We start from the raw sequence: 21,703 nt of genomic DNA on the forward strand, positions 1-21,703 counted from the left end.
GCCTCTTGTCTGCCTTGAGCTTCTTCTACTGCTCCTATTTGCATTGGTCCTCCTCCAATTCCTCCTCTCATTAACGTATGGAGATTTGGCCTTCTTTGGGATGGGGCTTCCTTAGAGTCTACTTTACCCTCCTCATGGGCACAGGGGTCATCTTTGCCATGGGTTGTATCTTCAGGAGAGGGAAGATGGTGCTCTTCCTAGCAGTCTGTTGACCCTTAGGAAGCCTCTCTATATCCGAAAGGTTATCGAACACATTTTGTTCGATCAAGAGAGGGATCTCATAGGGAGGGGAAGGTCGAGGGGAAGGCTGAGGGGAAGGTTGAGGGGAAGGCTGAGGAGAAGGCTGAGGCTGAGGCTGAGGCTAAGGCTGAGGCTTAGGAGAAGGTTGAGGGGAAGGCTGAGGGTCATGCTGAGGCTGAGGCTGAGGGGAAGGCTCATGCTCTTGGGGCTGGGGAGTGGGCTCACGAGACTTGGGAGGAGAAGAAGGCTCAGGAGACTAGGGAGTGGGCTCACTGGACTTGAGGAAGTTGGGGGAGGGCTCACGAGAGTCAGGGCAGGCACCACCGGACCCACATAGGTTTGTGTGCATGGATGCCATGGAGGTGGTGGAGCTAGAGGAGGAAGGGTGGAGGCGGCATCCAATGGGGGTCTAGCAGTGTTCTTGACTCTTGCCATTGAATAATGAGAGTTAGGTTTTTTTTTAACTTTTTATAAGGGCCCATCATGTTTTGACGTCCCTTTTAATTACATTTAGGGTTTCATCATGCCCCCGCCCTAACCCCTCCAACCCCCCCACCCTTGTCACCCTCCCCCCCTTGCCCTCCCCTTGCTTGCCCTGCCCACACCCGTCGCCCTCCCCCATACCCCCATCCCCCCCTCCCCCCACCCTTGCTACCACTCCACCCCTCCCCTTGCCCCACCCCATGCCCCTCCCTTCTCTCCCCCCTCCTTCACCATGTCCCCACTTTCCCCAACGTCGTGTGAGTACAAAAATTGTGGTCAAAATAAGCAAGATATTAAAGAGAGTACACAAATTGCGGTCAATATAAGCAATATATTTATTTCATATTTGTATACAATTACACCATAGCTTCGGTTGGTGGTTGGACCCATCTGCTCCCTTCTCTCACTCTAGCTTGCAACCAACGTGTGACTCCTTGACTCCCTATGGATGCTTTCCAAGCACTATGCCTTCTATTCTTTGATACAATTTAAACTACTTTTGCAAGTTCTGATGCCTTTGCCTTTTCAAACTTCAAAGTCCTTCCTAGTAAACGTCTAAAAAACCAGTCAAACATCTCATGCAATGCATTGCTGAGTGACACCACCACCATGCCTTGAGTTCTTGAAGTAGGCTGCCTTGGCTCTATAGTGTGACTTCTCCATGCCTTGTGTATTCCAAATTGACAAAGGACCCCAACTTTGTACAAACCATGGTCCATGTGCATAGAGAATATGCTACAAATAGGATGAGAATCAAATCAACAATAAAAAGTGTTTATAAAGCAGTGCTAAATATTACGATGGTGCCAAGATTACCATGTAATGCATAATGTGCGACTCCCCCCCATGCTTTCACCATTAATTGCATAAACTCTCTCACAGCCATCTTGAACCTTTCATAATACATCTCATCAATTTGAACCTGACGAAGCAATTTTATCAATGCATCTACCTTTGTCCATACTTTAGCTCTCAAAGTTGCTACTTGAGGATGAGAAGCCTTATTGGTCATGCATTCACACAATGCTTTCCAGTATTCCCAACCCAAACCACTTTGAGACAATGTATGTTTGTCTTTGTCGAGATTGTGGTTCGATAGGAATCTCCTTGCCTTCCCTCCACCCATGGACACTTTTGTAGGAAGATTCTGTGTTGCCCTAGACATTTTCTTATCTTCCTTAAGTTTGACATGTCCTCCATGGAATCCCATCTCTGACAACAACTTCTTAGCTTCTGTAATGCACCGTGTGGATACTTCTTGCGGAATTAAATTCCAAGCATAAACAAGATGCAAGTATAACAACTTATCAAGTACGTGCAGTTCTGCGTGTAAAGTACATATGTGTACTCTCTCAGGTGGGATGGACAAGATGGGATCCCACTTTGGATCCTTCTTGTCGTGATTCGGAGCTTGCGTTTGGCTGCAAGATAGAATGCCATTCTCCCATTGTGAGCCAGCCTTTTGCTTACATTGTGAACACATGCAATAAAGGCATGTGTTCATTGCATTTGTCCCTGTATCACAACCATGCAAGCACTTGAGGGTTTTGAAATCGCTAGCAAACTGTCAATGTTTGCCCTTCCTCTTGTCTTCGGATGGTCGATGGGATTCCTGTGTCTCATGGCACTCTTTCGGAGTTTCAAATGCTATAAGCCACCATATATCTTTCTCTGATTGCACTGAGAAATCTTGCTCTACTTCTTCATCCCCTTGAACAAAGGCTAAGGCTTTATTCATAATGCAGATGCTGACTCTCTCTCTAACTTGTGTTCTTTCACCAATTGAGCTTCATCCATTTTGATGACAAATATGAGCTTTCCATTGCAATCTGTACAACAAAAGAGAAAAATCATTAGGATAAACATGATATAGGAAATGAACTAAGTAAATGCAATGCTATAATGGATTTCCTCTTACCATCTTCTCTCATGCCATAGAATTTGACCATTGCTTGTTGCAGTTTCTCAACATCTAAGTAGACATTGTTGAAAGCATTCATCTTAAAGGTTTGCACGCCAAATTTCTTTTTACTCTTCTAAGTCATTGTGCCCCTTATGCAATGGTACCCTCCAAGCATTTCTCTTGCACATTGGTTTGTTTCTCACCATGCACGTCTCACAGACCAAGGTGTGGGTAGGGGCACTGTAGACTTCTTATACTTTCCCAAAATAGCAGACTTGAAAATTTTGAAAATAGATGTGTAAGCTTCACGACTTACACCGGTAGTATCACAAGCTACAAGCATCTCCTTTGCATCCACAATATCCTTGAAGTCCTTCATCACCTCCTCAGCAACTTGCACATGTACGCACTTGTTTCTTGGGTCCCTTAGTATCCCAATGACATCGCTTGACTTCAATAAACTAGCTAGAGCATATGAATAGTCGATATCATCCCCGTCCGTTCTTCCCATCACATCTTCCATGAAGTTCCTAAAGAAGAACACAATAAAAACTTAGTCACAAATAGTGTAGCACAAAAGAGTGTAATCTCATTGGAACATTTGATAACCAACCTTGTAGCCCAGACTCTCCTCTTTCTAGCACCACCAGTAGGTGCCAATGCATCCATGTTATGTAAGTACCTTCTTTTCCTCTCCTTCAATCCCAAAGGTGTTTCTTTCATCTTTTGCACTCGTTCTTTTGCCTTCTCTCGTTCCTTCTCTACAGCTCATTGTACTTGATTGTATATAGATCTTTCTAAGCCTTTTTTGGACTCAGCTAGCTTACAGAGTGACTCTTCTAATTTATGTTGCTCCAAGTCCAATGCATTTCACTCCAAGTCCAATGCTTTGGCTTAATCATAAAGATCCTGGTTCTCCCTTTGAAGATCATGCATAGAGTTATGCATTGCAACAATGGTGCTATTTCCTAAATGTGCTAGCATCTTTGCTTGGGCTCTACGCATCTCGCTTGCTTGCATAGCCATTGACTGAGCATTGTTTAACCAATTGCAATAACCAAGCAACCCCGCATGTCCATTTCCAACAAACTGAACTAGCTCATGCATTGTATGGAAAGGAGGGCTCTTTTGGTTGGCAAGATCCAAAGGATACAAGGATCCTTCTACCCAAAGGTCAAGATGCTCCTTTCCTTGTGAAGAAGACTGTGGATTTTGAAAGCTCCCCTCAATCCTAGACTATGTGCACTTGCATATTCAGCCTCCAACTCTAAGTGAACCTGGTACTTGTTGAAGACATCCTTGAATGGTGCCATGAGTAAAGGAGTGTAGAGAAGGAGAAGGTGTGGAGATGTAGGCTTGAAGGAGCAGCACGCAAGAAGAGGGAGGGCGAGGAGGCAGAGGGGTGGGGGAGGGAGGACCAGTAGTTAAAGAGGAGGAAAGGGGGGCAGACCAGCAGGTGTGGAGGGTGAGGAGGAGTAGGCATGGAGGAGGAAGGAGGGAGGAGGGAGGAGCAAGAGGGAGGGGGGAGGAGGAGGGAGGGGGAGGGCAGGAGGAGCAGGCATGGGGGACGAAGGGAGGGGGAGGGTAGAAGGAGCAAGCGTGGAGGAGGGAGGGAGGGAGGGGGAGGAGGAGGAAGCGGGAGGAGGGAGTGAGGAGGGGGAGGAGGGAGGGAGGGAGGGGGAGGACGAGGGAGGGGGAGGAGGGAGTGAGGAGGGGGAGTGAGGGAGGGGGAGGGATGAGGGGGAGGGAGGGAGGGAGGACAGAGAAGGAGGGAGGGAATTCAAAATTCAAATTTTTGAATTTTGAATTTTTTGCTTCCCACCTAGAAGTAAGAGTTGTGTAGGAGGTGGGGTCACTTGTGGGCTTAACCTACCTAGGTGAGGGGGGGTTAGGACTTTTTGGGACCTACCTTGGCCCTTTCATTAGGACTAATCCATTTCTTAATCCATTCCTTATGAGGCCCTTTTGAGACCCCAATTCTCCCCTAATGTTTAACTTTTGTGTGAAAGATGATATAAGAAGATATGCAACGTCGAAAACAACAAATAATTGAAATAGGCATAACTTTGCCAGTATGTTTGCATAAAAAAGATTCACCATTTAGCCATTTAGCTTTAGATAGAAGAACATTATTAGAAATAGGTGTTTGTATTTGACTATCTCCTTATTTTTTAACTCTAATACATCAAGAACAGGGGTCTTTGAATCCTCGAGTAAGTCCTTACAAACACCACTAAGGCTATGCTGTATTGAAATTTTGTGCAATTTCATGCAAAACAAATTGAATGGATCACATAGGTTGCCAGGAGGTTGCCTTGGCTCAATAGTGTGAATTTTCCCTGCCTTCTTGTTCCAAATGGATAGATTTTCCTATTTCTTTACAACAATGTACCTCAATAGCATCCCGAGCTCCAAGCATCTACTTTGCATCACAATGCCCTTTAAATCTTTCATTACCCCTCCAATAACTTGCTCATGTATGAATTTGTATCTTTGGGTATATTCTCATCTCATCCTCCATGAAGTCACTAAAAGTAGAGCACACATGAACCTTAGCATAAACAATGCAGCACTATGGATAATCCAAAGTAAGAAATTGAAACACTAGGGAAACAACCTTGTAGCTTAGATTTTCCTCTTTAGAATACCTCCAGTGGTTCAAGATGCCTCTTTTCTTGCAAACAAATACCATGGATCACATATTGAGTCTACAAATGTAAGTTCAAATGGTATGCATTAGAGATATCCTCAAATGGTGCCATCAATAGTTAGAAGGGTGAGAAGGAGGTGGGAGAAGCAAGGTGGAATAGGAGTGATTAGGAGGGAGGAGAAGCAAGAGGAGGAGTGAGCATGAGCATGAGGGAAGAGGAGCATGTATGAGCAGAAGGAGGAGAAGGCATGAGCATGAGGGCAAAGGACAATGGATGAGCATGAGGGAGGAGGAATGGGAAATAGTCGTAGGGGGGGAGGAGGAGGAGGAGGCATGTGGGAGGAGGAGCAGGAGGAGGAGGCATGTGGAAGGAGGGAGGAGGGAGGAGGAGGAGGCATGTGGGAAGATGGAGGAGGAGAATGGGATGTGTGGAAGAGGAGGAGAGGGAGGAGGGTGGGGAAAAGGAGGGAGGGAAAGAGATGGAATTAAAATTCAAAATTTGAAATTTGGACTATGGGAGAATTGGCCCTTTCCTTAGTGTTAGAGGTGCCCCCCTTCTAGTTTTGTAAGAGGTGGGCTCAACTAGGACTCCCTTGGACCCCACAATAGGGGGCAATAGGGTTGCATTAGGCATAATCCATTCGTTTTATGAGGCCCTTTTGAGACCCCGATTCACCTCTAATGTCTCTCTCTCTCTATCTCTCTAAAAATAATCATGACCTTAGCTTTTAAATTGACACTGAAATCAAACTCAAACATGATAAGGAGCTTGACACTAGTTGTCATAGTAAAGACTTTGTATAATGGATGTGTGTGCATCTCTCTCTCTCTCTCTCACAACAAATATTACATGGGCAAGCCTTCAGGAAGAAATTCTTGACTCAGCCACACAAACATTTGGAATAGTATCTACAAGGGGAAAGAAGCAGGCGAAAGGGTTACCACACAAGAAATGGTATGATGAAGAATGCAAAAAACTGTGTAAAGAACTGAAAAACATACTAGACACAGCCAAATATAGGCAATTGGAAAAGATATGCAATGCCCTCGCAAGGAAAAAGAAAAGGCAATATATTCTAGAAAGGGAAAATTGTGATCTGATTACTTTCATAAAGAACTCGAGGAAAGGATGGAAACAAGTAAAAGGCAAAAGGAAACAGATCATAGGGGATATATCAGATGCAACCATGCTTGAATATGTTACCAAGCTATACAATCACCCACATGCCACAGGAATGGGGAAGGAAGATTTGTTGGCCATATATACCAATCCTTTCACCTTTGAAGACATTGAAGCTGGGTTAAAAAAGATGGCTAATGGCAAAGCTTCAAATCACATGAAGATACATGCTAAATTTGTGAAATGGACAAGAGACCGCTGAGCAAGAACATGGCTCTCGCACATCTTAACACATGCTTTACACCATGGTTTCCCTCAGGAATGGCAAGAGAATTGGGTTCAGCCTTTATATAAGGGAGGAGACAAAAATTCAGTCACAAATTACAGAACTATATGGTAAGCTCCACATTAGCCAAGCTCTTCAGTACAGTGCTTGAAATGAAAATTAGTTCATGGGAAAAAGAAGCCCCAAAACGGGCCACTGGACAAGCAGGCTTTCGCAAAGAACACAGGATGGCATATCACCTCATTACCTTGAGAGTCCTCATGGATGAGAGTAGACTAAGAGGACGTACTCTATTCTATTGCTTTGTCGATTTCAAGAAAGCATATGACACAGTCCTGAGAGGAGGATTATGGAAAAGAATGCAAGAAATAGGAGTCCCCTTGGCCTTGAGAGTAGGCATTTCTCAAATCTATGAGAAAGTACCATGCCGACTCAAGCAATCACTGGGCATGTCAGATGTTTTTGAGAGCAATATGGGAGTGAAACAAGGCTACCCTCTATCAATCACCCACCCTATTTGGCATATGCATTGATCAACTGGAAGAACTCATTAATGAGTTTGTAGCAGAAGAAGGGTTGCAAGGACTGCAACTGGGATTATGGATAGTGCTACTATTACTATATGCAGATGATGTGGCTCTCTTTGCATACAACCCAGACTCTATGCACAAACTACTAAAGGTGCTCAAGACTTTTTGCAGTGAAAGTGGGTTGCAAGTGAAATTGCAAGTGAAATGTAGGAAAAACAAAGATGATGGTAGTATGTACCAATCAGCTCGAGCATCCTCCTGAGATCACTTTTGATGGACAAATTATTGAATATGTCAGTGACTTCGAGTATTTGGGGATTGACATCCTGGCGGATCATAAATGGTGGCAATGCATACACAGAAGGATGGATACTGGTTGGGAGAAATACTACCAGTTTGAGAATGATTGCAGCCACACTGACACCAGGAATTGGAAAATTCAAAATGTATTGTTTGATGCATATGTAGTGCAAACAGTGTTATATGGAGTGGAAGTATGGGGAGGCAGTATTTCAGCATCTACATGGAATGAGATTGAAAAAATGCAAAAAGCATTTCTATGCAGGCACCTTGGTGTCAAGCCCGCTACCCCATACTCAGTGCTTCTATTGGAAACAGGTAGAAGGCCGATCGAATTTCATGCATTGATCAGAGTTATACATTATTTGCTAGAGGTGCAACAAATGCCACTAGATAAACTACCTTATAGAGCATGGACTGCTGCCATCACAAATCTTCAAAAGAATCACAAAAGTAAGATCATTTGTACAGGTCAGCAATAGACATAAGGAAATGGTTCAGCCGATGGAAATTAGATGCATACTTGACCATGCTGCCTAAAAAGGTCACCATGCAAGAATTTCAAATGTCCCTATTGAGAACTTTGCAAACCCACTGGTTGACAAATGAAAAGAGGACAAAACTGGAGTATTATCAAGACAACATAAACCCTTCATGTTGATCTACATACATGTCCATGTTTCTATCACTCTCTCTGTGACCTACGGATGATATGACACTTCTATCTAGATCTAGAAGCAGAATCATGACTTTGTGTCTTCAAAAAAGTTGTAGAGGACCTTGAGTACTACAATTTTTATTTTTACATCATTGCAATCTGAGTTTTCTTTGAAAAGATATAGCTCCTGCAAAGAGTGACGAAAATTATTCTTGCATGTGGATTTTGTTCTTGAGTTCACAGGATGATAGTTTCCAGCCTACTATCACTATCTTGATCTCCACCTCCATATTTTTTTGCTCCAGTTGGTTCCCATGAAGCTAAACTGTAGCTGCCCATGCAGCTTCTCCTGCTGCCCATGTAGCTATCCTCTCTGCCCGCCATCCCTCTGCTCAGCCCTACAATAGCACACCTATTTCCCCTCTCTATCGTAGAAATATAGCTAGGTTTTGCACCAGATCTCATACGCTTGCTATAGAGAAGGGAGCTTGGATGCATCAGCCGAGACATGCCAGATTTTGTACTCTCTGTGACTTGCAATTAGTTGAGACAAAGGCACATGTAGCTTTACAGTGCCCTTGATATGCACATAGCAGGGAGGACTACCAGCAGATACTAGGTGACTCCGCTCAATTGTGACATCAGTTCTCTCTATTGCCTCTCTGGCAGCGTTGGGATCTTTTGTCACCCATGTTTTTACATGTCGTCAAGAACTCATAGATTCTTGACCCCCTCTTTTTGAGGAGACTTTCTTTACATTGTATTGAGATGGTCCCATGGGTCATTTTTGGCCCCCCGTGGATGTTAATAAATTCTACTTCTCTCTCTCTCTCTCTCTCTCTCTCTCTCTCTCTCTCTCTCTCTCTCTCTCTCTCTCTCTCTCTCTCTCTCTCTCTCTCACACACACACACACACACACACACACACACACACACGCACACACACACACATGCACACACGCATGTCACAACATGATTATTTTTATTAGATCTTTATGGATCATTCTAGGGAATCTGGAGATTACCTTATGGTTGTAACATTGTAAATTGGCCAATTGAATATAATAAAATATGCACATATGCATTAGGTCCTCGGATGGTTAGGAAAAGGTAGCATTGTGCATGGGTATTGCATTAATCAATGGTAGGCATAAAGAGTCATAGGCTAAGGGTAGAATAATGGGATATGCCTAAGGGATGTGATCCCAAGAGGCATAAGGGTTGTACCCTCTCGTGTCATTCATGGCGTGTGAGTATGGGCAATTGCATGCATATGGATTGTAGATTATGTGGAGCATGTAGAGAAGAGTCTACCAAAAATACACTCACATGGGCACTCCTTCCACCCCATTCGGAGGGCCAATCCTTCTCAATTTATGCATCATCTACACACATGTGCATCTTTGCATTGAAGGATGTGACAAGTGGTATCAGAGCCAAGATCCTCTAACTGTGAGAGCCTACCATGTGGAAGTTGCAATAGTCGGTGACATCGGTGTGGTCATTGAAGAGAATCAAGATTCACCCATTAAGAAATTACCAGGGGGCTTCGTTCTCTTTTTCCCCTCTAAAATTCGATTAAAATTAAATCTTTACCTTCTTTTGCACGTGAGGAGATGCTTAGTACACAGATTTGGAAGAAAAGGGGTGACGGGCCCCGCACTGCCAATTGTGGGCTTTTAGGGAGTCAGCATGCCTCATTAACTACCCCCCCCTTGGGCACAGTCCTCGACTCGAGGACTCTTGAGTCTTGTGTAATAAGGCCTTGTGTAGGCCTTGTGTAAGGCTCAAGGTGCTAGCATGGCGTGCAACACCACCATTTCTGCTGCGATCTGCACTTGGGAGCCACGTGCAATTGCCTAGCCTCTCCTGTAGACTGCCAACTCTGCAACTGCCACAGTCAGTGTCCCCTTGTAGCCCTTGATGCTCTTCTATGCCCTATGCCTTGTTCTACATCAGCCCGTCAGTCGCGTCAGCCCCCCCTCCCTCTGGCTCGCTGGTGCTGTTGCCATGTGTCGACTCGTCCACAGCCTCCTCTCTCCCAGCTACTAGCCACCTCTACCCCCGCATTAATTTCCCCCCATTTTCATCATCACTTACCCTTCCCTTGCAATTTGAAACCCCCCCCCCCCTCATCATTACATTGTTTAGTTAACCCCCCCCTTTTGCATTTCGAAAAAAAATTTCCCCCCCCTCTCTTTCAATTCCCTTTTTCCCTATATCGGAATTCTTTTTCTGCCCTTAATTCACTCTAAGTACCCCTTCTTTCCCCTATAATTTCTCTTCTCTCTTTGCTGCCCTCCCTTACCTTGCCATTCAAAAAAAAAAAAGAGAAAAAAGAAGGAACCGGAGCAGCACCATTGAGTCGCGACGGTAGGAACGTGGAGTGGGCGCTTCATCAAACGGGCATGGGGAAGTACCTCTAATTTTGAACTTCCTCTTTCTATCTCATTTAAATTCATTTCACACACTTGTAGCTCATCACGAGTTTAAATTGAAAATTGATTAGTTCCATTTGCATTTCCAAAACATGGACGATAATCAAGAATTCACACCTTCCACAACTCACATTAAACCTCATGGGAACAACACCTTACACCCCTATCCACCAAAACGTATTTGATCCATCATTCGATAACCCTCAGCCACCTACCAAACCTCCACCAAGGAGACCATCATCACCCCACACTACCCAAACAGTGCAATCCAAGAGTTTCTTCAAGGATTGTCGGCAGTCATAAGTGATACAATTCAAAGAGAAATGCCCTTAAAAAGGAAATTATTTGAGGATCAGGTAGACCCTTTAGAAAAGACTAAGAAAAGAAGGTTTGATCTTAAGGAGCGGCTTGAGTTTCTAAAGTATGATGGGGCTAGGCATCCAAAGAAATTCCTCGATTGGATAAGACATTTCCAATTGTACTTTGTACAATTTGATCGTACGAGAGATGAGAAGTTAGCATTAGCTACTCTACATTTGGAGAAGGATGCGTTATTATGGTGGTTCATACGCCAATCAAAAAGCAGTCCAATCAAGGAGTGGTCTAAATTCTTGGAAGAATTAAAGACAACATTTCTCCCGCTTAAGTATAAGGAGGACCAAATGTTTAAATGGGAGAAACTACGGCAATTTGATAAGGAGACAGTGAGTGAATACACTACAAAATTTTGGTGTTTATCTCTAGAGTTCACACAACGAAGATGGAAGAGGAGAAATTATATAAGTATCTCTCGGGTCTTAGACCCAACATTCGACATGAGTTGGAACTCCTAAGCCCGACTAAATTAAAAGACGCCATTAGATTGGCTGAGGGAGTGGAAAGCAAAGTCAATCCTAGAAGGAGAGAAGTAGCATACAAAGTAGACCCTTTGTTCAATCAGCCAACTCTAACCAAAATGGATGACAATCTAAATATTTCTTTAATAAATAACTTAGCAGTTTCTATGGCAGTGATGTTCTTCTTACATGGAATGAAATGGGCTTGTTTACTAAGTCTATCTATAACAGTAAGGATTTGCTCATTTTGTGTCCTTGTCTTTGGAAACCCTGACATAAAATCCATAGTAATATGCTCCCATCTTTCACTAGGTATGGGTAATGGTTGAAGTAATCCTGGTGTCTTACCATGATCACTCTTAACTTTTTGACAAGTTAAGCATTGTTGGACTAAAGTAGTTACGTCCTTTCTCAATCCTGACCAATAGAAATATCTTTCAATTCTATCAATTGTTCCTCTAATAGCTCTATGTCCAGAATAGGGACTTCTATGCATCTCTTCAAAAACTAGGGATCTAAAGTTGGAGGGTACATAGATGAAACGTCCTCTAAGAAGATACCCATCATGAATTGGATATCCCTCTAAGGAATCACCTTGTTCTTGAAGTAACACATCATAGATAGTCCCAAATTCTTTATCACCTTTGTACACATCCTTCATTCCACTGAGAAATTCTTCTCTCACTACGAAGACATAGTTTACACTAGGTCTATGACTTAGTGCATTTGCAACTACGTTCTCCTTACTAGGTTGATATTCTAACTCAGGTTGTCCAAACCCTCTGAGATATTCTACCCACTTAATTTTCCGAGGTGAAACTATTGGTTGAAAAAACAAATGTTTAATACTCTGATGATCTATCTTAACCTTGATGTCGGATCCATAAAGATAATGTCTCCATAACTTCAAAGCATGAACTATGGCTAATAGTTCCTTCTCATATGTGCTATACTTTAATTCAGCACTTTGAAGTTTTCAACTTTCATAGGCTATGGGATGTCCCTCTTGTGTTAGTATGGCTCCAATAGATGTACCACTAGCATTAGTACATATGACAAAGAAAGGCTTATCAAAATCTGGCAAAACTAACACAGAGCTAGTCATTAAAGCAACCTTCAAATTCTCAAAGGCACTCGAATGTCTATCACTCCAGTGATACATTGATTGCTTCTAAAATATCATCAAATAACACAACTACAAACTTGCCTATATATGGTGGAAGAACTCTTCTCATTAGCCTACAAAAGGTAGGAGGTGCTTTAGTCAACCCAAAGGACATAACTACAAATTCATAACGTCTTGTTTGTGTTCTAAAGGCAGTCTTATGCACATCTTCTTCCCTCATCCTAACTGATGATATCCTGACTTTAAATCCAATTTTCCCAATACCCTGGCACTTTTCAAGGAGTCTAACAAGTCGTCAACTCTAGGTATAGGAAACCTATTCTTAATTGTCAACTTGTTAAGGGCTCTATAATCAATACACATCCTAAAGGTTCCATCCTTCTTCTTTACTAAAAGGACTAGAGCCCCAAAATGTGAACTACTTGGCATGATTAGACCTTTCTCTAGCAAGTCTGCAACTTGCTTTTCCACCTCCTCTAGCTCTATGTTATTCATTCGATAGGGAGCTCTACATGGAGGAGAGGACCCTGGAATCAACTCAATAGTATGATCTTCAAGTCTAGAGACATGCAACTCATGCCGATCATCACTAGCAAATCGATCATCGAATTGCTTAAGGAACTCTAAATGTTGACGTTCTTGATTACTGTGTTCAGGCTTCACTTCCCTAACATATATCACATTGCAACTCACTCCCTTACGTAACTCTCTTTTAGCTCTAGTATTAGATATGAGCGGAATATGGGAAATATCTCACTCACCTTTTAAGGTGATCCTTGTACCTTGAAGCCATTTAAAGGTGAACCACCGGTGAGGCCTATTGAAGAAGAAGAAACGAAACTTGAAGAGGGGGTAGAACTACTTGTTTCGAAACAAATACTATTCCACGAGGTCGGGAGTACCAGGAATAGACAGAGATCTCAATATTTGGTAAAGTTTAAAGGATATCCTATGGAATATGGTCAATGGTTCGATGAAGAGCACTTGAAGGATTGCCCCGCACTTGTTAAAGATTATTTGAAGGCACACAGATGAGGACATCTGCTTCTCTAAGCAAGAGGCCATGTCACGACATGATTATTTGTATTAGATCCTTGTGGATCATTCTAGGGAATCTGGCGATTAACCTATGGTTGTAACAGTGTAAATTGGCAAATTGAATATAATAAAATATGCACATATGCATTAGGTCCTAGGATGGTTAGGAAAGGTTACCGTAGCATTGTGCATGGGTATTTCATTAATCAATGGTAGGCATAAAGAGTCATAGGCTAAAGGCTAAGGGTACAATAATGGGGTATGCCCGAGGGATGTGATCCCAAGAGGCATGAGGGTTGCACCCTCTCGTGTCATTCATGGTGTGTGACTATGGGCAATTGCATGCATATGGATTGTGGATTGTGTGGAGCATGTAGAGAAGAGTCTAGCAAAAATACACTCACCTGGGCACTCCTTCCACCCCATTTGGACAGGCAATCCTTCTCAATTTATGCATCATCTACACACATGTGCATCTCTGCATTGAAGAACACGACAAAGCACGCACACACACACACATGCACACATGTTCTCTCTCTCTCTCTCTCTCTCTCTCTCTCTCTCTCTCTCTCTCTCTCTCTCCCCACTTCATCATGGTATCAGAGGAAGCAATTGCCCCCATCACCCTGCAACAAATAGCGCCTCAGTAGATACTGTCTACAAAACTCCAATGACGGATGCTCTAAACAGCCCCAGAGAACTTAGCGAATGTGCAACTCCACCACCAACCTCGACTCGATGCCACATCTTCACACAAATGACGCACAGCAACGGAATGTATGCAATTTCGTCCAAAATCTAAAAGATTTTCATGAATCTTTAAGATTCCAGTGTCATCTCTTCCTGGATAGGAGAATAGAGCGACATGTGGCACCTCAAAACCTTTAACATGTGGCACTTAGGCTCACCTCACACCCGTTTTGGACACGTCACCATTCAACCACATGGCACCTCTACCACCATGATAGCATAGCAAGCTATCTACCACATCATCGACTCCATGTCACGACCCCTTACCAAGTCATCACTGCTACACTGGCATTCCATATCAACATTGCCACACAGTGATGCATCATTCAACCACATCATCACTAGCTTAAACCACTAGCTCAGCAGTCCATATCATTACTTGCCCCGTAAGAAGTCCACATCAACACTACCATGTTATCATGCCATGTTAGTAGGGTCACAATGCCACATGGCACACTGCCTCTCCATTGGCACAGCTGGCACCTTCCCATGTGCATCCAGCTATTGCTGCCACCTAGGCAAAGTGCTTACTAGGAACACAGTGCCACGCATGCAAGGAATTACCTACGCTTGTCCATGTGATATGATCACATGTCATGAATCTCAACCAATCACCATTCAATGCACATGTTGTTCCAGCTAACGTACCAATCACAGGCTTCATAGACAAAAGGCCTGGTAGTCCAAAGCTTCTTGAGATCCTACCCATGAGGGTTTTTGCCAATAGATGCAAGGGCTAAGGAACAACCCAAGTGCTCTAAAACTTGGCAACTTTGAATTTTTCATTTTTATATATGACATTGCATCGAAGATTTGCCACTAGCTTACCATTCATGGCTCACAAGATCCATATATTTGGCGATTTTGGTAATAATTCAAGACTCTAAAATAAGCATATTTGGGATGTGAAATTTTGAACTCGAGCATGGGAGACGTGAAGTTTTCATAAAACCAAAAAGCATGAGTTTTCTCCACCAACTTAGGCAATAGCAAAACAAAAAATTACATGCTAGCAAGTTTGATGCTATGGATTATGGAATGCAAATTTCTTTAACATGTTCAATGGCACCATTGTAAGGAAGTGCATGGAAAAAATGTTGCACGAGAAGACATGAGTGCATGGCTAGCAGTAGGTCTTGTTAATACCCAAAGCTATTGGCCTTGCACTCATACCCCCTATATTCTATGGTAACCTTTGAATCATATATAGTCAAAGCCTAGAGTAAGGACCTATTGCACAAGCATACTGCTGCTATGCAGAATGCGGAGTTATGGCATGCCAGATATGGACACATGCATTATGGCAGCTTGATGATGCTTCACAAACATGCCATGGTTGATGCATTGCCTCCTCTTGAAACACCTCCTACACATGCCTGTGAAGGGTGCATTCTTGGTAAAATGTACAGATCTCCTTTTAACAAGGATGGATGAGTAAAAGCTGTTCAAAAATTACAGCTTATCCATAGTGATGTCTCTGGTCCCATGAGGACTCCATCATTGGGTGGTCATCTTTACTTTGTCACTTTTATAGATGACTACTCCAACTACACTTGGGTTTATGAGCTGAAACGCAAATCAGAAGTGTTTATGGTTTTCAAACACTTTGCAGCCATGGTTGCGAATGAATCCGGACTCAAGATACAGACATTACACACAGATAGAGGAGGGGAGTATTTGTCTACAGATTTTGATGCTTTTTTGAAAGACAAGGGCATTGTACATCAGCTTACAGTGAGGCTAACTCCTCAGCAAAATGGCAAAGCTGAGCTTTTAAAGACCTACAATATCATAATGCAAAAGTGTAAAATAAATTATCTTCAATACTAATCGTAAAGGATACCAAAAGAAGGCACTCTTATAAATGTTTAGGTATAAATCAAACCATGAAACAAGCTCTACTTTAAGTTTTCTAAAGCATGGGTAATATTATATAATTACCCTTAATAATACGAACAATAACAATAATGCTAGTTAAAGATGTAGTATCTATCACTATCATCATGCAACTAGAAGGTACTCAATTAAATGTGTGCAAGATTAAAATAGTTATTATATATCTAGTTAAAGATGTAGTATCTATCACTAGTCATGCAACTAGAAGGTACACAATTAAATGTGTATAAGATTAAAATAGTTATTATATAACTAGTTAAAGATGTAGTATCTATCACTAGTCGTGCAACTAAATGGCTCTCAATTAAATGTGTGCAAGATTAAAACAAGTAGTATATATGACTTCATGTGTTTATTTTGATTTATGTTCTACTAACTTTAATTTGTGTGTGGCCAACATGCTAGAAGGTTGCCACGTGTTGGTGATTGAGCCATGTATAAAGGGCTCTAGCACCTTGAACCATTTCACCAGTTAGACTGCCCATTCCCTGTCCAAGTATTCATGTATGCACCATTGTATGTGCCACACTCATTTGCCACATGTCACAAGCGCATCTAGCAAGGCCATTAGCCCTTCAATTTTCACATCAGGCCTCACTCCATTAGAACCCTCTAAAAATATAAGTGGGATGAGGTGCATGTGTATGGAAGCATATAAAATAGAAAAATGTTTTGATATACCTCTATGTCATGTGTGTGTGTGTGTGTGTGTGTGTGTGTGTGTGTGTGTGTGTGTGTGTGTGTGTGTGTGTGTGTGTGTGTGTGTGTGTGTACAAAGAGAGAGAGAGAGAGAGAGAGAGAGCAAATGTCACACAAGAAATTTGCACAAAGGTAATTTGAAAAGCCACATCACACTAGCCTAGCGATGTACAATTGTAAATGAAGTGGGACAAAATTGATTTTTGGGGTAGTCTTGGGAATCTTTCTACCAGTAAGTAATGCACCAACGTTCTTTGGAAAAACAAGTAATGCACCAACGTCTATCTTGCAAACTAGACACATAGTAACATGGGTTTCTTGTAGAAAATGTAAAGATAGACTTTGGAAAGAACCCTCTAAAAATATAAGTGGGATGAGGTGCATGTGTATGGAAGCATATAAAATAGAAAAATGTTTTGATATACCTCTATGTCATGCGTGTGTGTGTGTGTGTGTGTGTGTGTGTACACAAAGAGAGAGAGAGAGAGAGAGAGAGAGAGAGAGAGAGAGAGAGCAAATGTCACACAAGAAATTTGCACAAAGGTAATTTGAAAAGCCACATCACACTAGCCTAGCGATGTACAATTGTAAATGAAGTGGGACAAAATTGATTTTTGGGGTAGTCTTGGGAATCTTTCTACCAGTAAGTAATGCACCAACGTTCTTTGGAAAAACAAGTAATGCACCAACGTCTATCTTGCAAACTAGACACATAGTAACATGGGTTTTGATATACCTCTATGTCATGCGTGTGTGTGTGTGTGTGTGTGTGTGTGTGTGTGTGTGTGTGTGTGTGTGTGTGTGTGTGTGTGTGTGTACAAAGAGAGAGAGAGAGAGAGAGAGAGAGAGAGAGAGAGAGCAAATGTCACACAAGAAATTTGCACAAAGGTAATTTGAAAAGCCACATCACACTAGCCTAGCGATGTACAATTGTAAATGAAGTGGGACAAAATTGATTTTTGGGGTAGTCTTGGGAATCTTTCTACCAGTAAGTAATGCACCAACGTTCTTTGGAAAAACAAGTAATGCACCAACGTCTATCTTGCAAACTACACATAGTAACATGGGTTTCTTGTAGAAAATGTAAAGATAGACTTTGGAAAGATTACAAACAAAAAGATCCATGTGACAAAGCATAGTTTTGTAGTGCCTGTGAAGGTAATTGCACATCATAGGGTTGGTGGGCGTTCTCATGATATTAGAAAAAGAAGATCATATTTCGAATTAATCTCTCTCTCTCTATAATAATGATGTTACCTTTTGAATCAATACCAAAATGAAAATCAAGCATGAGAAGCAACCAGACACAAGTTGACACAATAAAGACTTTGCATTATGGGCGTCTACACATCATGAATGGGCTTGTTGCAAAGCACAAAGAACAACTCCAAACTAAAGGACCTATAGACAAATGAACCTGTCAGCTCATTGCCTGCAAATACTCAAACGATTCTCATAAGGACGTCTACACATCATGAATGGGCTTGTTGCAAAGTACAAAGAACAATTCCAAACTAAAGGACCTATAGACATGACTAGATGAACCTGTCAGCTAATTGCCTGCAAATACTCAAACGATTCTCAGAAGGAAGAACTACTCGAACAAAGAGAGGGAGCTCAATATAATGAGTCCTGTATACATATAGACACATCAAACCACCTTTGCACATTCAAAAGAGAGAACTGCCTTCCTCCCTCAAAAATCAAAGCTACTGCCACCTAGCTTTACGGTTTATTGCGTGTTCCCGGAGGGTGTTTCAGAAAGGACTCCAAATTTCCTTTCAAGTTTAGCCAAAGGAGCCAGATATATCCCTTACATGCCAGAGGCGGAAATGCATAAATATGGCCTCAAAGAGTCTCACATGCAAAAAGATAAGATTGCAGGTTGAACCTTGAGATGGAAAGTTCAGGCACTCTGTAACTTATTGGAGTGTACTCAGAAACCGCTGAAAAGGGTTTGGCAAAACAAACTGCATAAGGGAAGATGGAGTAGCTGTACAATCTATTGCAGACCCCCAAACCTCAAACTTCATGTGATACTGATCCACTCCTACATACAGGCCCCCAAAAGGGTCACCTTTAAAAGGAAAGATCATCAATAGCCTTACTAGTCTCTTCCCTTACTTGGATGCACATTTTTTCCAACACTTTCACAGCCTGTTTCACTGGTCTAGTCTCTAGGAGACAACCCTGCTTATTCAAAGCAGCGAAGAGTGTATTAGCCTCTTCAACTTTGTCCAATTTGCTCAAGCATTTCATAAGTGCGAACAAAGTGATATTTTGAATACAAAATCTTTTGTCCATAATATGGTTACAGAGCCTCAAAACATCATCTGCCATCCCTGCCTCACTTAGTTTCCTTAACAGGAAATCAGTAGTGATAGCATTAGTCTCTAAGCCTCTTTCTAACATTTCCTCAAATAACTTCATCCCATCAACTACCCTACCAGCTTTCAAAGCTGCCGCTATGAGAGGGGTGTAGCAAAAAGGGTTAGGCTTGCAGCCTCTGACATCCATTTCAGAAAGGAGCTTCTTGGCCTCATCGACTTTCCCTAATTTACAACAACCATTTATAATTGTAGCATAAGATGTCACATTTGGCACAGTTAATCCATTAACCATCTCATTGAAGAAGTTCAAGGCTTCCTGTAGGTCGAAAGAAGCACAGAGACACTGAAGATGAGCATTGCATATTGCAACGTGAGCAGTCCCCTGCTTAGCTTTCATATCATCTGTCACAACTTTCAACTTGTCTTTCTCGTTTGCTCTCCTGAGGCCAGTTGCAAGAAGACTGTAGCTCCTACTATCTACCCAACCTTCTTTCTCCATCACTTCAAAAAACTGCATAGCTCTTGACAAGTCTTTCTTCAAGACCAACCCCTGAAGAAGTATATTGAACGTGGCCTGGTTAGGAGCACATACCCTCTTCATGTTCGAAAACATGTTTATAGCCTCCTCAAATCTACCCGCTTCACAAAGTGCTCCAAGGATCGGGTTATAGGTGTAAACATTTGGCTTTAGACCCTTTTCCTGCAGTGCAGCTAATGTCACCAAGGTTTTATTCATAGCCTTGCATTCACAAAAGCCTTCGATAAGAGCATTGTAAATAGTGATATCTGGTGGACATCCTGTGCTGGTCGCTTCATCAAAACACTTCTCTGCTTCTTTTATAAATCCACTCTTGCCAAGCCCACGAATAAGGGTAGACCAGGCGGAGTTATCAAGTTGGCAGCCTTCTTGCAACATTCTTTTATGAATCTTTCTTGCCTGGTCTACCGCCTTTGCCCTGAAAAGGACACTGAGAATGGTAGTATACACGTGAAAATCGAGAGGAACGTTGAATTCCTGTGTCCTGCTGATAGTCTCTACTGCCTCGTTTAGCATACCAGCAAATCCATAAGCCTTTATGATAATTGAAAAAGTTGAAGCATTAACTTCACAGCCCTTCGCTTTCATTTCATCCACCAACTCCCACATCTCAGCAAATCGTTTTTCCTGGCCCAGTTTAATTAGCAGGGCATGGTATGCATAAGCATTAAGCTCTCTCTGTTTGCTGGCCCATTGAAAGAAACACCTAGCCATTCCCAAATCTGTCTGCCGTAGTAAAACTTTAGCAACAATAAAGCTTGAGATATTTTTAACAAACGGTTTGAGCAAAGCTTCTGTTTTGGGTCCCCAGACTGGGTTCTCCAGAATCCTGCACAAATTATGGACAGTAAATGCATCCCCAGAACCGGAAACCCCAGGCGGAAACATCAGAGCGAGCTCCTCCTTATCCGCATTCGCTTCTTCAGCAAGAGCAAGTGTGTTGTCGTCCATATACTCATTGCTTTCAGCTACAGTGTCGCTAGCTGTGCAGAACCGTCTCCTGCTGACATGGGCACCCTGCTTCTCGAGCGAAAAGAGATCCGAACAAACACCATTGAAGGAGGAGGAGGTGTCCAGAAGGAAGGGGTGAACGAAGGCAAGACCTGCGATGTGGGCTCGCAAATGCAGGCATGGCAAAGGTGGTTTGAGAGGATGAATTGTGGACGAAATTGCAGGAGGGGGGGGTGATCGAAGAAGAGCCCTTGCAAAGGAGCGGAGGGCATTGCTACTACTCCAGAGAGAGAGCCATCTACGGGGATTCGACATGGCAAAACAGATCAGGGATGTTTGAGAAGGAAAAATTCAAGGGAGCATGGTGATCCTCAGACGAGGCCACAGAGAGACACACTCTTAAACCCTCAACTTCAAGTGTCTTGCTGCAGACACAACAACCAAAGAGACACTTTTAAACCCTCAATTTCAAATCTCTTGCTGCAGAAAGAAAGAACCATTCTTCAAGTGTCTTGCTGCAGACAGAACAACCAAAGAGAGACGCTCTTAAACCCTCATCTTCAAATCTCTTGCTCTGCAGACAGAAAGAACCATTCTTAAACCCTTACCTTCAAGTCGCCCACTAAAGAGAACCAAACTTTAGGTCTTCCTGTCGTGTGTGTGTGTGTGTGTGTGAGAGAGTGAGATTTCACCAAAAAAAACGTGTGTGTGTGAGTGAGAGAGAGAGAGAGATTTCACACCTGTGAGACAGCCCTGCAAGCCCACAGTTTCTTGAAGGTCTGGTCAAGGTGACCGGATTAGTTAGTGTTAATTAGAGAGGTTAGTGTGTGGTTAGAGGGTCTCGTAGAGAGGTTAGTGTGTGGTTAGAGGGTCTTGTAGTGTAGGTCCTAACTTCTACGTGCTCCTCTACGTCTCTTTCGGTGCTCACGGTG

General features: G+C 42.6%; 1 protein-coding gene across 2 annotated transcripts; it reads right to left on the bottom strand.

Annotated features, from left to right (window-relative positions):
• Positions 1-18,369: 18,369 nt before the first annotated feature.
• Positions 18,370-21,490, bottom strand: LOC147895260 (uncharacterized). 2 transcript variants are annotated; one of them, XM_087384072.1, is made up of 2 exons: positions 21,380-21,490; positions 18,370-21,196 (listed from the first exon to the last, which is right to left on the bottom strand). In XM_087384072.1, the coding sequence occupies exon 2, from the start codon at positions 21,084-21,086 to the stop codon at positions 19,032-19,034; it is 2,055 nt and encodes a 684-aa protein (XP_087240198.1). In that variant the 5' UTR covers positions 21,087-21,196; positions 21,380-21,490; the 3' UTR covers positions 18,370-19,031. The 2 variants fall into 2 exon arrangements, with proteins under 2 accessions (XP_087240198.1, XP_087240199.1); XM_087384073.1 differs by having other exon boundaries at positions 18,370-21,286.
• Between the last annotated feature and the right edge of the window lie 213 nt (positions 21,491-21,703).

This window comes from Dipteris shenzhenensis, chromosome 13 (assembly GCF_047967505.1).
Source record: "Dipteris shenzhenensis isolate YYH24624 ecotype China chromosome 13, Dip_SZ_1.0, whole genome shotgun sequence".
Classification (NCBI taxonomy): Eukaryota; Viridiplantae; Streptophyta; class Polypodiopsida; order Gleicheniales; family Dipteridaceae; genus Dipteris; species Dipteris shenzhenensis.

Excerpts from the sequence above, each read along its gene's own strand:
- LOC147895260 (XM_087384072.1), bottom strand. The coding sequence starts at position 21,086 with ATGTCGAATCCCCGTAGATGGCTCTCTCTCTGGAGTAGTAGCAATGCC.